The sequence below is a fragment of the Myiozetetes cayanensis genome, unplaced genomic scaffold (genome assembly GCF_022539395.1).
Source record: "Myiozetetes cayanensis isolate MyiCay16 unplaced genomic scaffold, myiCay2020 scf28, whole genome shotgun sequence".
NCBI classification, from domain to species: domain Eukaryota; kingdom Metazoa; phylum Chordata; class Aves; order Passeriformes; family Tyrannidae; genus Myiozetetes; species Myiozetetes cayanensis.
Window position 1 is genome coordinate 1993749 of NW_026087499.1, and position 12044 is coordinate 2005792.

The window sequence follows — 12044 nt, forward strand, 5'->3', positions numbered from 1 at the left end:
TTCCCCTTAAATATCCAGGGTGATAACTTGTGCCAGTAGATCTGCTTGAAGCCCCACTTTCTGCAGCCTGACAGGAATGTGCTGAAAGACCCCTGGAAAACAGCACAGTTCTGTTTCCCCTCCCTCCTCCCCAAATGTCTGCCACGAGGAGTTCCCTTCAGTGGCATCAAAGGTGGGCCACAGCCACTCTGTGCCTGTGGGAAATCCTCACCAGCCTTTGATTGCATCCTGCTCTGTCCCACGCCCTGGAGGTGCCAGGGATTTGGGAAGGGCTCAGCAGCAGCTTTTCTGAGCAGCAGATCCCAGGGGCAGATTGATTTCTCAGGGATACCCCCTGCATCCCTGTGTTTCCCCCTGCAGATCAGAGACCTGGAGCCAGCTCCCTTTTCACTCTTGGCCACCTGCCCTGTCTGTCCCCACACCAGCCAGCACTTTCTCTTTGCAGTTTTCACCGTGTTATCTAAACCCATCCTCCTCGGTGGGGTTGGAAGCAGATGATCCCTGCAGTCCCTTCCCACCCAAACCATTCCATGATCCCTCAGGAGGCTTCTCATCCTTTCCTGGGGAGAGAGGCAAGGCAGGTGCAGGGGCTGGGAAGTTGTGATGAACCCCTTGCACTGATAAAACACGAGCTGCCAGCCCCGCCCCAGGATGGGCAGAGCAGTCTTGTTGGCACTGCAACACTTCACAAAGGCTTCAACACACTCCAGCAGCCTCCTGCCTGGTGCCACGCTGATGGAAAGGTGCTGACAACAGGGTGATTTTAGCACCCTGGTTTATTGACTCTGCTGCTGAAGGGCAGGAGCAGACAGCACTTTTGGGGGAGAGGGAGGAAATGAACCCTCCTGTTCATCACCACCTCTCTGCTGCCAAGGAGTTACAGAGCCAGCACCTCTGGCAGCTGCAGACACCTCCCTGAGTGCTCATCAGCTGGCACAGCTCAGCAGGCAGCTCAGAGCTGGGATGCTCTCTAAGGACCAGTGTCCCTTCCAGTAGCTCCCAGTCACCTTCCTGAGTGCAGGAACGTCCCGAGGAAACTTATTTTTGCTCTTCCTTGCAGCAGGCTCAGGAAAGAGGAGTCCTCAGGCCTGGCTTTGGGGAAGGAAGCCAAGGACAGGTCCCCAGCGAGCTGGAGTTCCTGGAGCACAGCTGCAGGTTGCACTTCACTCGGTGTAACTGGAGTAGATGCTCCGAGTGTCCCGTGTCCTCCCCTCCCTTGTGACTCAGGCACTCGTGTCTCTGCTGTGTGGCCAGGGAGGAGCTGGCCTGGAAAGCTGACAGGGATTTAATTGCTTCTGGCATCTGAGGGCACCCACCCACAGCCTGGGCTGGTCCTGCTTCCCCACACCAGCGTTTCCATGAACTCATGCCCTGGCAGAGGGGGAAATGAGCAGCACAGCCGTGACAATCCCTGCAGCTCTGAGCATCCGACGTGGACAATCCCTGGCTCTTCTCTTGAAAAGTGCCTCTGTCGCTGGGCTCATAAATGTCCCTATTTTTTGTCCCTGGGGTGTAGATCCTTCCCTTGGGCTGCCACCACAAAACCTGGGAATGTTGCCCAGCCTGCCTTGGCACTGCTCTTTCACAGGGGGACGATGGCAGCCCCAGCCAAGTCCCAGGGGAGGATTCCCAGAACGGGGTGCAGTTGGTGACCCATTCTGCGGGCACTTACATACCAGGAGGACCAGCAGAGGGAAGGAACCCTTGGCAGGCCCTCTCTGATTATTCCTTCTTTAATTCCTTCCATTCATTCTCACCAAGTTCTCCAGCAGAGCTGGAAACAATCACCAGTGACCACTTAGCTCAGAGAAAGAGCAGGGAGGGGAGGGAGGACAGGGAAGCTTCCCTGAAGCCATTCCAGTTACAATGAAGCTGTTAGCAACACCAGCGGAGAGAGAGCACAAGAGACTGTCCAGAACATGTGTCACTGGGCTTATATTACCATGCAAATCCTGCCAAATTAACCTGGAGAGTTATTCACAGAAAACTCAGCACTTGGAGCGTTCAGCTGCCCGTGATGGGACGGGGAGCAGCACATCCTCTCATGGTATGTGCAGCAGGTTCCAGCTTCCTTTCCCTGGCCTCCCTCAGAGGAGGAATGTAGCATCCTTCCAATAAATTCCATGTTGTCCTTGGCTCTAAAAGATGATATTCCTGATTTCAGTTCAGGCTTGACAGATGGTTTGTATTTGCACTGCCCCCAGCTGAGAACTCCAATAACTGGAGGCATCAGAGGGCTGATAACCACTGAGACATGGCATCTTCCTAATGACTTCATCTGCACTGTTCACTGATGAGGGAGGAGCAGGAAAGTACAAATAAACATGGACCTGAGCACAGGCTGGATGGAAATGTGTTTTAGTGTCTTCTGAGGTCCTTCAGTACCAGGTTGGTGCTGTGGCTTTGAGCATGGAGATGTCACAGGGAAATTAAACCCATACAGAGTTTGGACTTTAAAAAAACCCCAACAGTTAAAACCCATTTCTGTCCTCCTGCAGCACCCTGCTGAGCAGAGCTGTGCTCTGAGCTGCTTTGGGAGCTCTCAGCACAAAGCCCTGCCTGTGGGAGTGCAGAGGAGGCATCACCACATCTGTGGGCACAGTCCCTGCCTGGCACATCAGCCCTGCACGCAGCAGGCTGGCACAGCTGCCCTCAGCGCTTGAGCCGAGGCCGAGGATGCTGAGGATGGCTCTGTGCTCTCTACAGGAAATTTAGGATCAAAGCAGTTTCACCTCAGAGCTCTGGCACTGCTGGGAATGCCTTGTTGTGGGCTCTGCCTGTGCCAGGACACCCTGAGGTGCAGCCTGAGCTGTGTGTTCTGCTACTGAGATTTCAGGCAGATTCATTTCCCCTTTGTTATTAAAATTTTCTGTGAAGGAAAATACCAAATGAAATCCATTTTTTGCTTTATTGGGAAGGCTGTAGCAAATAACCCTGAATTTCTTTGCAGGACCAGCCGTGGGGATGGTTCACTACAATACTTGCACCACAGCCAGGCTGAAGAAACCTTTCCTTGTAAAAGCAGCTGGATTAAACAGGTGAGCAAAGGGAACAGCAGCTCATATCAAATATCTGTACCCAGTGAGCAGATATGCCCCCAGGCAACACCTTGTTATCCTGTAGCACGATATCTCCTTTCCATGGAACAGAACTTTCTTGTTTTTCCTCAGTCCTGCCAGAAGCTGACAAGTATTTTTCTCCCCCCCTCCCTTTATTTTTCTCTCCAATTCACTTGCACCTGTAGCAACCACTGGTTATTCCTCAGGGTGGTACCAGGGCCATGCAGGGCAAGGAGACTGGAAAAATCAATCCTCAGAAGGAAGAGAAAAATTACCTTTTACCCTACGGCGCTTTGTGGTGTGGAACAACAGGTACAGCGTGGCTGGTGCTGCTGCAGCCGATGCCTTGAGACAGAACAGAGAGAAACTCCCCTGGGGCATTTGGAACCTCCTTTATTTCTACAGAACACTGGAAATGGTTACAGGGGGGAGGCAGGGGAACAGCACCCAGCGGGAACACACAGCCTGCAGTGATGACGAGCAGCACACAGACCCCACCAACAATGCTGCAGAGGCCGCGGGGATGTGATGGGATGGAGCTGCCCTGCCTTCCCCTGCCTGATCTGTGCCACCACTTCAGACACCCCTGGAATCCCGAGGGAGCCCCAGCTGAGCCGGCTGAGCATCAGCTCTGGCCCCGTGGCAGCTCCGCAGGGCCCCGGGGAGCCGATGAGCGGGGACCGGGCGGGGAGAGGATGGCGTTGGCGATGCCAACTCACACCCAGGCCTTGACCTGAGTGTTCCAGCCCCTGGCACAGCCGCAGGGACCACCCCCCTCGTAGCGGCACCACCTGCCCCCCTTGTAGACGGCCAGGCTGTAGGGCTGGAAGCACATGAAGAGCCGCAGGCGCCGGGCCAGGCTGCAGTAGATGGCCATGGCCACCACGATGAGGGGGGACATGATGACAAAGCCCAGGATGATGAGGGCAGAGGAGCTGTTGTCGTCCAGGATGCTCTTGCAGTAGCGGGCAGATGAGTGCAGGACCTGTGGGGAGAGTGAGACAGAGCTCAGAACAACAGAGCCACTGAGAGTGGAAAACACCTCCAGGATCATCCAGTCCAGCCATTGATCCACACTGCCAGGTCCACCCCTAAGCGACACATCTACAGCTTGGCACAGGCCCGGTGGTGGGTGGGGGCCAAAGCACCCTTGAATTCCCAGTGCTTTCACACAGAGACACCTCTTCCCCCTCTCTGAGCTGAGCTCAGCAAACTTCAGGCTGCACTAGGGGGTGACGTCACATCTTCATCAAGATTTCAGTTTTTCCAGCATCGCTGTGAGACAAGGACACTGCACACTGATCCTGAAGCAGGAAACACTGATCTTTATTAAATCATCAAATAGCATTTGATAGGCAGCAAAAGGCCTCCTGGTGCTACATCGGTGTGTGTGGCACAATATTGGAAATTACAGCAGAATAAATAAAAATACAGCAAGATGTGAGATCCTGCAGACAGAGCTTGGTCATTCCGTAGCTTCTTGCTGGCTGGAGACCCCTGCCCTGGAACAGACCCTCTGTGTTCTCTCCTCTGTACACACTGGACTCGTTTCTGCCTCTGAGCATCTCTTTGCACTGAAAAACCTGCCAGGAAAGACCATTCACTCCATTTGCTGCACAGCAAAGACTAAACTAGGCCTCGCTGAGTGGTATTTAAAGCCTCCTTCGGTGCTGGCAGCAGCAGAGCCGAGCTGAGCACTCAGTTGTGGTGCATTAACAAACGCTGCAGGCAGCCCCCACGTCCCCAGACTTCTTTCCTTTCTCCCTGTCCTTTCAGCAGTAAAAAAACACACAACCCATCATACTACAAAAAAAAAAACCCAAACAACAATAAATCCATCTAATGGACCTGCAGTGCAGAAATCAGCCCCTGGCTACCGGGAAGGCATTGAAAGGCCCAAAGACAAAGGACTGCTCTTGTGAGGCCGATTGCCACAATCCCTTGCTATGATTGTATTGAAGAAAAGTCCGTTTTAAAAAGACTCCTCGAGGCTTCCAGCAACGCAGGGGCTTTCACTTCTGGTCTGTTTGGCTGCACTCAAAAACCTTTTGCATCTCCTGAAAGCCTTTGGCTGTTCGTGCAAAGAACTTGAGGTTTTCCAAGGTGAGGGAAGCTGGAAGGGGCAATTCTGGGAGCCAGTTCTCATCTTTTCTTCCCATTTTCTGCTCAGTTTGAAGCCAGTAATTCTGACTTACGAAACAGTCATGTTGAGCTGGTCTAACAGTTAATGCCTGCGAGGGCAGCAGGAGAACTGCTTTTTCACCTCCGTGTTTTGTCAAGTGATCCTAAAAATATTTATAGGAATATACCAAGAAGGAATGTGTAAGGAAATAATGCAACTCAGAGGACAACAAACAACTGGAAGAGCCATGCACACAACCAGAGCCTTTATGGGCAGAGGGGGCTCATTTTTGGTGTGAGGAGCTGCACAACATATTTAGGAACACATCTGAATGTTAGACTGTAGTAAGGAGGGGATTAAATATTCTGTCAGACTTCATTAATTCTATCTTGAGGCATTGGGCAGAACCAATACTACAATACTTTAACAGAAAGCAGCAAACCCTTCCAGAACCCTGGCAGGACTGTGAGTTACAGAGGAGCTCAGGTTGGCAGTTCTCAGTCACGGACAAGAGAGAAATGTTGTGACATTAAAATGCAATGATTAAATGATTAAAAAGCATTTTAATCAAAATCAAATCAGGGAGTGTGTTCACCTCACCTGGCACTGCTGCTTGGTATTGCCATGGGGATACACTTTATTGCCCAATCAAGCTGCCATTTCCCACAGTCCCTGTTCTTGTCAGCCCAGATCATACACATACCCCCCCTTAGGGAAAAATCTGTCCAGGCACACACCCCTTATGAAAACAAAGCCACAGCTTGGGGAATCTCACCTTGCCTTTACAGCCACTGCTCAAATAAACCCTCAGGGATGGCCCTAAGGTGGCTGGGAGCAGCCAGAGGGAGCGAGGCTTTCTTACCTGGGAGTGGCACTGGAAGCCAAAGTAAACCACCACAATGGTGGGGAGCAGCACGATGGTGAAAATCACAAACATCAGCAGCAAGTTAATGAGAAAGACCAAGGAGTTCATGGTGCCTATGACCAGGGTCCAGGCCAGGCAGCACCAGGGGTTGCGCTGCTCCCTGGGCAGGAGCTGGTCATCCATGTCATAGGGGGGGAGGCCGGGGATCATCCGAGACTTCTCTGAGAGGTTTTCTGCTCCAAAGTCCTCAGTGTCCTGGGCAGACATTCTTCAAGGAGATCAGTCAGCCCACGCTCTTGTCCAAAATGGTGTCTTTGCTTTCGGAGGCAATTTGCAAAGGCTTTTTCTGCCTCTTCCCCACGTGGACAAGAACCCCTTAACCAGAGATCATTATGAAGCAAGGAAGGAAAGATCTCTTTCCTTCTTTCTTTTCTTTGCCACCTGCTTCCTCAGGACCTTGCCAGCACAGGTTGTTTTCTTGAGGTGGTTTCCCAGCAGTGTCCCAGTCTCAGTTCCGAGTAGATCTGGCTGCTGGAGGTTTGATAGTAGTTATTATTTTGGTTTGGAATCCAGAGCTCTTTTAAATTTGCTGTTGTTCTTCCCGGGATTATGATCCCAAGAGGTCCCAAACAGTCACTGTCTTAGCTGTGACAGGCTGCTCAGCTCCAGAAGGTGACTGGCTTTATGTCCTCCTCCTCCACCTCTGAGCACTGCTGGTTCTTAGGAATATCAGGCACTGACAGACACTTCCTTGTCTTCAAACCATCTTTCCATGCTCTTCACCCTGTAACCATGTAGATATTCCTGCTCAAGCCTCACCCAAATGAGGTGACTGGTGGAGATAAACAACAGGAGCTGTTTCTCCCCTCTCTGGAGTCCTTGCCCACACGGTGCAGACCTGGAAGCGGAGATGGGAGCGCTGTGTGGTGTCACTGCTCTCAGCTGTCTGCGCTCACAGACACTCAAATCCAGGCAGTGTCGTCCCTTCTGAGCCAGCTCTCAGCTTTGCAACACTGCTTTGTTTACAGAACAGGCTCAGAAGCTGCTCTCTGTGCTGGCCAATCCTTCACATCTGCCTCACCAGGGATGTGATTTAGCACTCAGCACCCAAGAGCCACACTCGAACCATCCATCCCCAGGGCAAGATGGTCCCTCTCCAACTTCAATTATTCTGCCTCTGATTCATTTTCTAAAATTCCTCTCTAGATTAAAAAAAATCTCAGGGAAATTGATAACAATCACTCCATACCTCAGAAATCATGTGTCCCCTGCAGTCATCGCTGTTACTGATGGCAGAACGTATTGATATTCTTGTAGTGAAGGCTCAGCAATTATCAGTTATTTAATCTGCCTCATATGATCAATATTATTTAAGAATTGCAGAGGCATCTGCATGTTTATGTAGCTTTTTAGATATATTCATGGTAATAATAGAGAGAGAGATTAAAAAACACAGAGAGAATCAACCTTTAAAACAGACATCAGAGTATGAAACGTCCATTTTCATCGTGTTCCTTCACACGGCTCCCAGGGGAGGTTGCAGGGCACTCAAAGCTGCAAAATGTGAAATTTCTTCACAGATCTGTCCAGACATCCAGAGGGAAATAACTGCTGAATCCAGCCTGCTTTCAGTGCTGAGAGACAGTGTTAATAAAGCCAGATGGTGTTGGGTGTAATAAATGTGACAAGTGGCATGGAGGCAATGAAAGAGTCCCAGTATTTACTCCGCCATCTAAAAGCTGCTGATTTAAAGGTGTAATATTTTTCAAGCTTGATTTGTGCCTTATTAGTGGAAAAAGGACAAGTCACACAAGCACAAAGAACCCAGCATAAAACTATAGGAAGAACAATCAAGGTTGGGTTTAAATCATGGGAAGATGAGCTTGGTGCTGGGCAACTCAAAATCCTCCAGCTGGTTTTGCCATCTGGGGAGGGCACAGTGGGGTAGCACAAGACAGAGCTCCTTAACTAGTCATAAAAATGCCATAAATTCTAAAAAGCTCTGCTAAATCCAGTGAAAAACTTTCCAAAGTTCTTTTGCTGTAATGAGAACGCACTGTAACCCGTGGGAGGTCTGTAAATTTATTTTCCTTTGGAGAAAGGAATTCGACACAAGCAGATTCTAATGGCTCTTCTGATATTGTGTTAAACAAATCCCAGTGATAGCAAGAGAGATTGCCCAAGCCTCCAATTCTGTGAAATTTCTGCTTCTTTAAGAAGCACCTGCCCAGAAATGGGAAAGATATCTGGCTGATGGAGCAAAATTCCTACCAGCAGCATCATTGCTTTGAGATGCTGGAACTGGTAATGATTAAAGAGAATCAGACAAACTCATTAGTTCTCTGACGCCAAGGACCGTTGCTCCTAAGGAATAATTTTCTGGCAGCACCATCTTGTGGTTTGCTACGGTTCATAAATTTTTATTTTACGTCTCACAATCTCTCACACACACAGGACGGTTCCACCCGGGTTGGAATCGTCCCAGTCACAGCGAACACCACCAAATCTTTGCTTTTAGCATTGCTGTTTTGGGCATTTGTTGGGGGTCCCACAGCCCAGAATCACAGAGATGAGAGCACACGGTCTTGAACTGTGCCAGGGGAGGTTGAAGTTGGACATCAGGGAGGATTTAATCACAGAAAGGGGGATTGGATATTGGAAGGGGGTGCCCAGGGAGGTTTGGAGTGCCCAGCCCTGGAGGTGTCCAAGGAAGGGCTGGACGTGGCACTGAGTGCTCTGGGCTGGGGGACAAGGTGGGGATGGGGCACAGGGGGGATCCATGGGCTGGGAGGGCTTTTCCAACCTCAGTGATTTTGGGATTCTGTGAGAGCGGACGAGGCGAGGCGGGGGGAGCGGGGCCGGGAGCCCGGGGAGGGCGGAAAGGCCGGGGAAGGAGCAGAAGAAAGGGCTGGGAAAAGGATCGGGGGAAGGAGCAGGAGAAAGACAGAGGAAAGAACCGGGACAACGATCGGAGGAAGGGCAGGGGGAAAAGAGACAGGACCGGGGGAAGGGCCGGGAAGGACCGGAGAAAGGACTGGGAGAAAGATCGAGGGAAAGGCCGGGAAGGGGCGGGAGGAAGGGCAGGAGAAGACACCGGGGGAAGGAGCGGGACGGACGGAGGGAGCCGGGGGAGCGGCGGGGCCGGGCGAGGGGCAGGGCCGCGGCCGTGCCCGCCCCGGAAGGCGCCGCCGCAGCCATGGTGGTGCTGAGCGCGGCTCGCTGGCTCCGCAGCCGCCTCACCGACCGCTTCTGGAGGGTGCAGGAGGTGCTCAAGTACGCGCGGGTGAGTGCGGGCTCCGAGCAGCCCTGAGCCCCCCACCCTGAGCCCCCCGCGTGTCCCGGCACTGCCGAGCCGCGTGTGGGGTCCCGAGGCTGTTCCTGCTCCATCCCCGCGGGTGTCCAGGGCCAGGCTGGACCGGGCTTGGAGCAGCCTGGGGTAGTGGAAGGTGTCCCTGCCCGGGGCACGAACAACAGCAAGAATCCTGAGAAGGAATAAATACAAGCGCTGTGAGAAGATCAGTCTGCAAATCGATCGTGCTGTAGGCTGGTGTTGATTGTGGGGTTTTTTCGTTGAGAGGGTTTTGTTTTTTTTGGTTTTTTGTTTTTTTTACTGGGCAAAGAAGCTGGAAAAAAAATAACCTTGCCCTTAAGTGCGCTTTGGAAGGGGGGGAAAGAGGCTGATGCACGATGGGATTTCAATAAAGTTCAGGCTACTGAACCTTTCTCAAGGGCGTCCTGGGAGGTGTAGTACATCTTGCTGTGATGTTGAGGTAGAAAATGGTTTTGGCTCCATGCTGGACCAACATTTTCTAGCCTGCTCCGACTTTCCAACCTTACATTTCCCATGCTATAAACCAAGGGAAGAATATTTTCTTTACATGCCAGCGGAATGTTTACCTGACGCTTGTGAAGCGTCGGGTGATCCTTGCTGTGGAGAGCTGTGAGATGCCAGTGAGCTTATATTGGTGTTACTGGTGGGGTTTGCCAGCCTTAAACATAACGAGAACATCGTGTTTCTCCCGCAGCATTTTCGTGGGAGGAAGAACCGCTGCTACAAGCTGGCAGTGAGGAGCGTCCGCAGGGCGTTTGTGAGGTCCACAAAGGCCAGGAGAGAGAAGAAGAGATTCCTGAGAGCGGTAAAGAGCAACGTGTTGGCTGTGGGTGACCAGTGACAGGACCCCAGGGAATGGCTGGAGCTGTGTCAGGGCAGGGTTGGGCTGGATCTCAGGGAAAGGTTCTTCCCCCAGAGGTTGGTTGGGCACTGAACAGAGTCCCCAGGGTTTGGTCACAGCCCCAAGGCTGCCAGAGCTCCAGGAGTGTTTGACAACTCTCTCAGGGACAGGGTGGGATTGTTGGGGTGTTTGTGCAGGGCCAGGAGTTGGACTGGGTGGTCCTTCCAGCTCAGGATATTCTGTGATTCTATGGAAATGTTATATTTAATATGAGCAGACCAGCGTGTCAGAAGCATTTTATCACTCAAGATGTTCGTTTTATACCCTTTCAGCTCTGGATCACAAGGATTGAAGCAGCTTCCCTTGAGCATGGTTTGAAGTACCCAGCCTTCATAAGCAACCTGGTTAAGGTAAGGATGGGGCTTGGGGAATAATTACTTACTAATTCTAGTGATGAAAGGCCTTCTGCTTGTGAAAGCAGTTTCATTCACTTCAGGAATTAAGTTGTACCTAAACCTGTTTCTCTTCCTTACATGCATCATCCCCTTTTACCCTGATGGACATTGTGGTTCTACACCTTGTTCTGTCCCCAAAACTCTTACTGAGCATCTTAAGACTTGTCAAATGCTCTTACACTGTTGCTATTGTGGGCATTGAGTGACAACCTGCTTTCCTTTTACTTGAAGAAATTTAAAAGTACAAAGCTTGGATTAGAAAAAAAAAAACCCACCCTAAGAAATCTCTATTCTCTTCACTGACTTTGTGTTTTGCTGAGCATGGACAGTGCAGAGAACTGGTGCCACTGTTCTTAGACATGCTGGGAATTGGTTTTAATTTGTAGATACAGGTTTTTAATGTGTTGAGACTGTTGGTTTTAATTTGAACTGGTTTTAATTTTAATCGGTTTTCATTTGTTGATACTGTTTTTAATTTGTTTGAGCTGAAACAAATGCCATGGGTTAACCTGGAACACATGGCCTGGAGCAAAATAAGAGATCCTTCATCAGCTCTTGGTTTCTACCAGAAAAACTTAGCAAACAGATTTTACACATGAGATACCCGTGGCCAGGTAGTCACATCTGACAGTCTTTAACAATTCCAAAATTATACAGGGTAGAAAAAAGGTAATTTCCTTTAAGAACTCAGGTATTAAGCATGAAGAGTGTTTAATGAAATTTAATGAAGAGTGTCTACATAAACAAGAAAGAGTGTTTATTACATTTAATGTTTAATAAAGTGTGATTAAGCAGTGTTGCTCCTAAAAATTACACGACTTAACCAACAAATTTTCTTGCACTTAGTCCCAGGTGGAGCTGAATAGGAAAGTGCTCGCTGATCTTGCTATTTATGAGCCAAAGACCTTCAAGTCCCTGGCTGCTTTAGCCCAGAGGAGGAGACAAGAAGGATTCCTGGCTGCCCTGGGAGATGGAAAAGAACCAGAAGGGATATTTTCACGGATTGTGCGCCACCACTACTGATACCAAAGAGTCTGTATATTTGTGTTATAAACAGGGATGGGATTGCAAAGTAAACCTGCTCTGGGACTGCTGCTAAGATGGAAAATACGGGACAATGTCCCCTAAGGATGGTTCCAGCAGGATGAGGTAGGGGCTGGGTGTGAAGCTTCACCTTGGTGGCTTTTCCCTGTGTTGTTGTCACTGAAACCTGTTAAATTAAAAGCACAGTTCAATGTTAGCAGTCAGGCCATACAAGAACACACATACCCTGTTCTCTTAATAACTTAATAAAGATATATTTTTTTTGTAACTTTGGAAAAAAATTCATTTATGTGGCGAATTCTGGCGCTGGACAGCAAAAACCCAGCC

General features: G+C 50.2%; 2 protein-coding genes across 2 annotated transcripts; one reads left to right on the forward strand and one right to left on the reverse strand.

Annotated features, from left to right (window-relative positions):
* Positions 1-3432: 3432 nt before the first annotated feature.
* Positions 3433-7036, reverse strand: TMEM88B (transmembrane protein 88B). The gene is made up of 2 exons (XM_050322609.1): positions 6044-7036; positions 3433-4044 (listed from the first exon to the last, which is right to left on the reverse strand). Exons 1-2 carry the CDS (start codon positions 6311-6313, stop codon positions 3775-3777), a joined length of 540 nt encoding a protein of 179 aa, XP_050178566.1. The 5' UTR covers positions 6314-7036; the 3' UTR covers positions 3433-3774.
* Positions 7037-9195: 2159 nt separating this feature from the next.
* MRPL20 (mitochondrial ribosomal protein L20) lies at positions 9196-11985 on the forward strand. Its single transcript, XM_050322611.1, has 4 exons — positions 9196-9329; positions 10072-10182; positions 10551-10628; positions 11520-11985. The coding sequence occupies exons 1-4, from the start codon at positions 9243-9245 to the stop codon at positions 11694-11696; spliced, it is 453 nt and encodes a 150-aa protein (XP_050178568.1). The 5' UTR covers positions 9196-9242; the 3' UTR covers positions 11697-11985.
* Positions 11986-12044: the final 59 nt, after the last annotated feature.

Bases quoted from the DNA above. Each gene is read 5' to 3' on its own strand.
- TMEM88B (XM_050322609.1), bottom strand. From the start codon at position 6,313: ATGTCTGCCCAGGACACTGAGGACTTTGGAGCAGAAAACCTCTCAGAG. The intron at 4,045-6,043 runs GTAAGAAAGCCT...CTCTCCCCACAG, and splicing joins GCTTCCAGTGCCACTCCCAG to GTCCTGCACTCATCTGCCCG.
- MRPL20 (XM_050322611.1), top strand. From the start codon at position 9,243: ATGGTGGTGCTGAGCGCGGCTCGCTGGCTCCGCAGCCGCCTCACCGAC. The intron at 10,183-10,550 runs GTAAAGAGCAAC...ATACCCTTTCAG, and splicing joins AGAAGAGATTCCTGAGAGCG to CTCTGGATCACAAGGATTGA. The intron at 10,629-11,519 runs GTAAGGATGGGG...TCTTGCACTTAG, and splicing joins TCATAAGCAACCTGGTTAAG to TCCCAGGTGGAGCTGAATAG.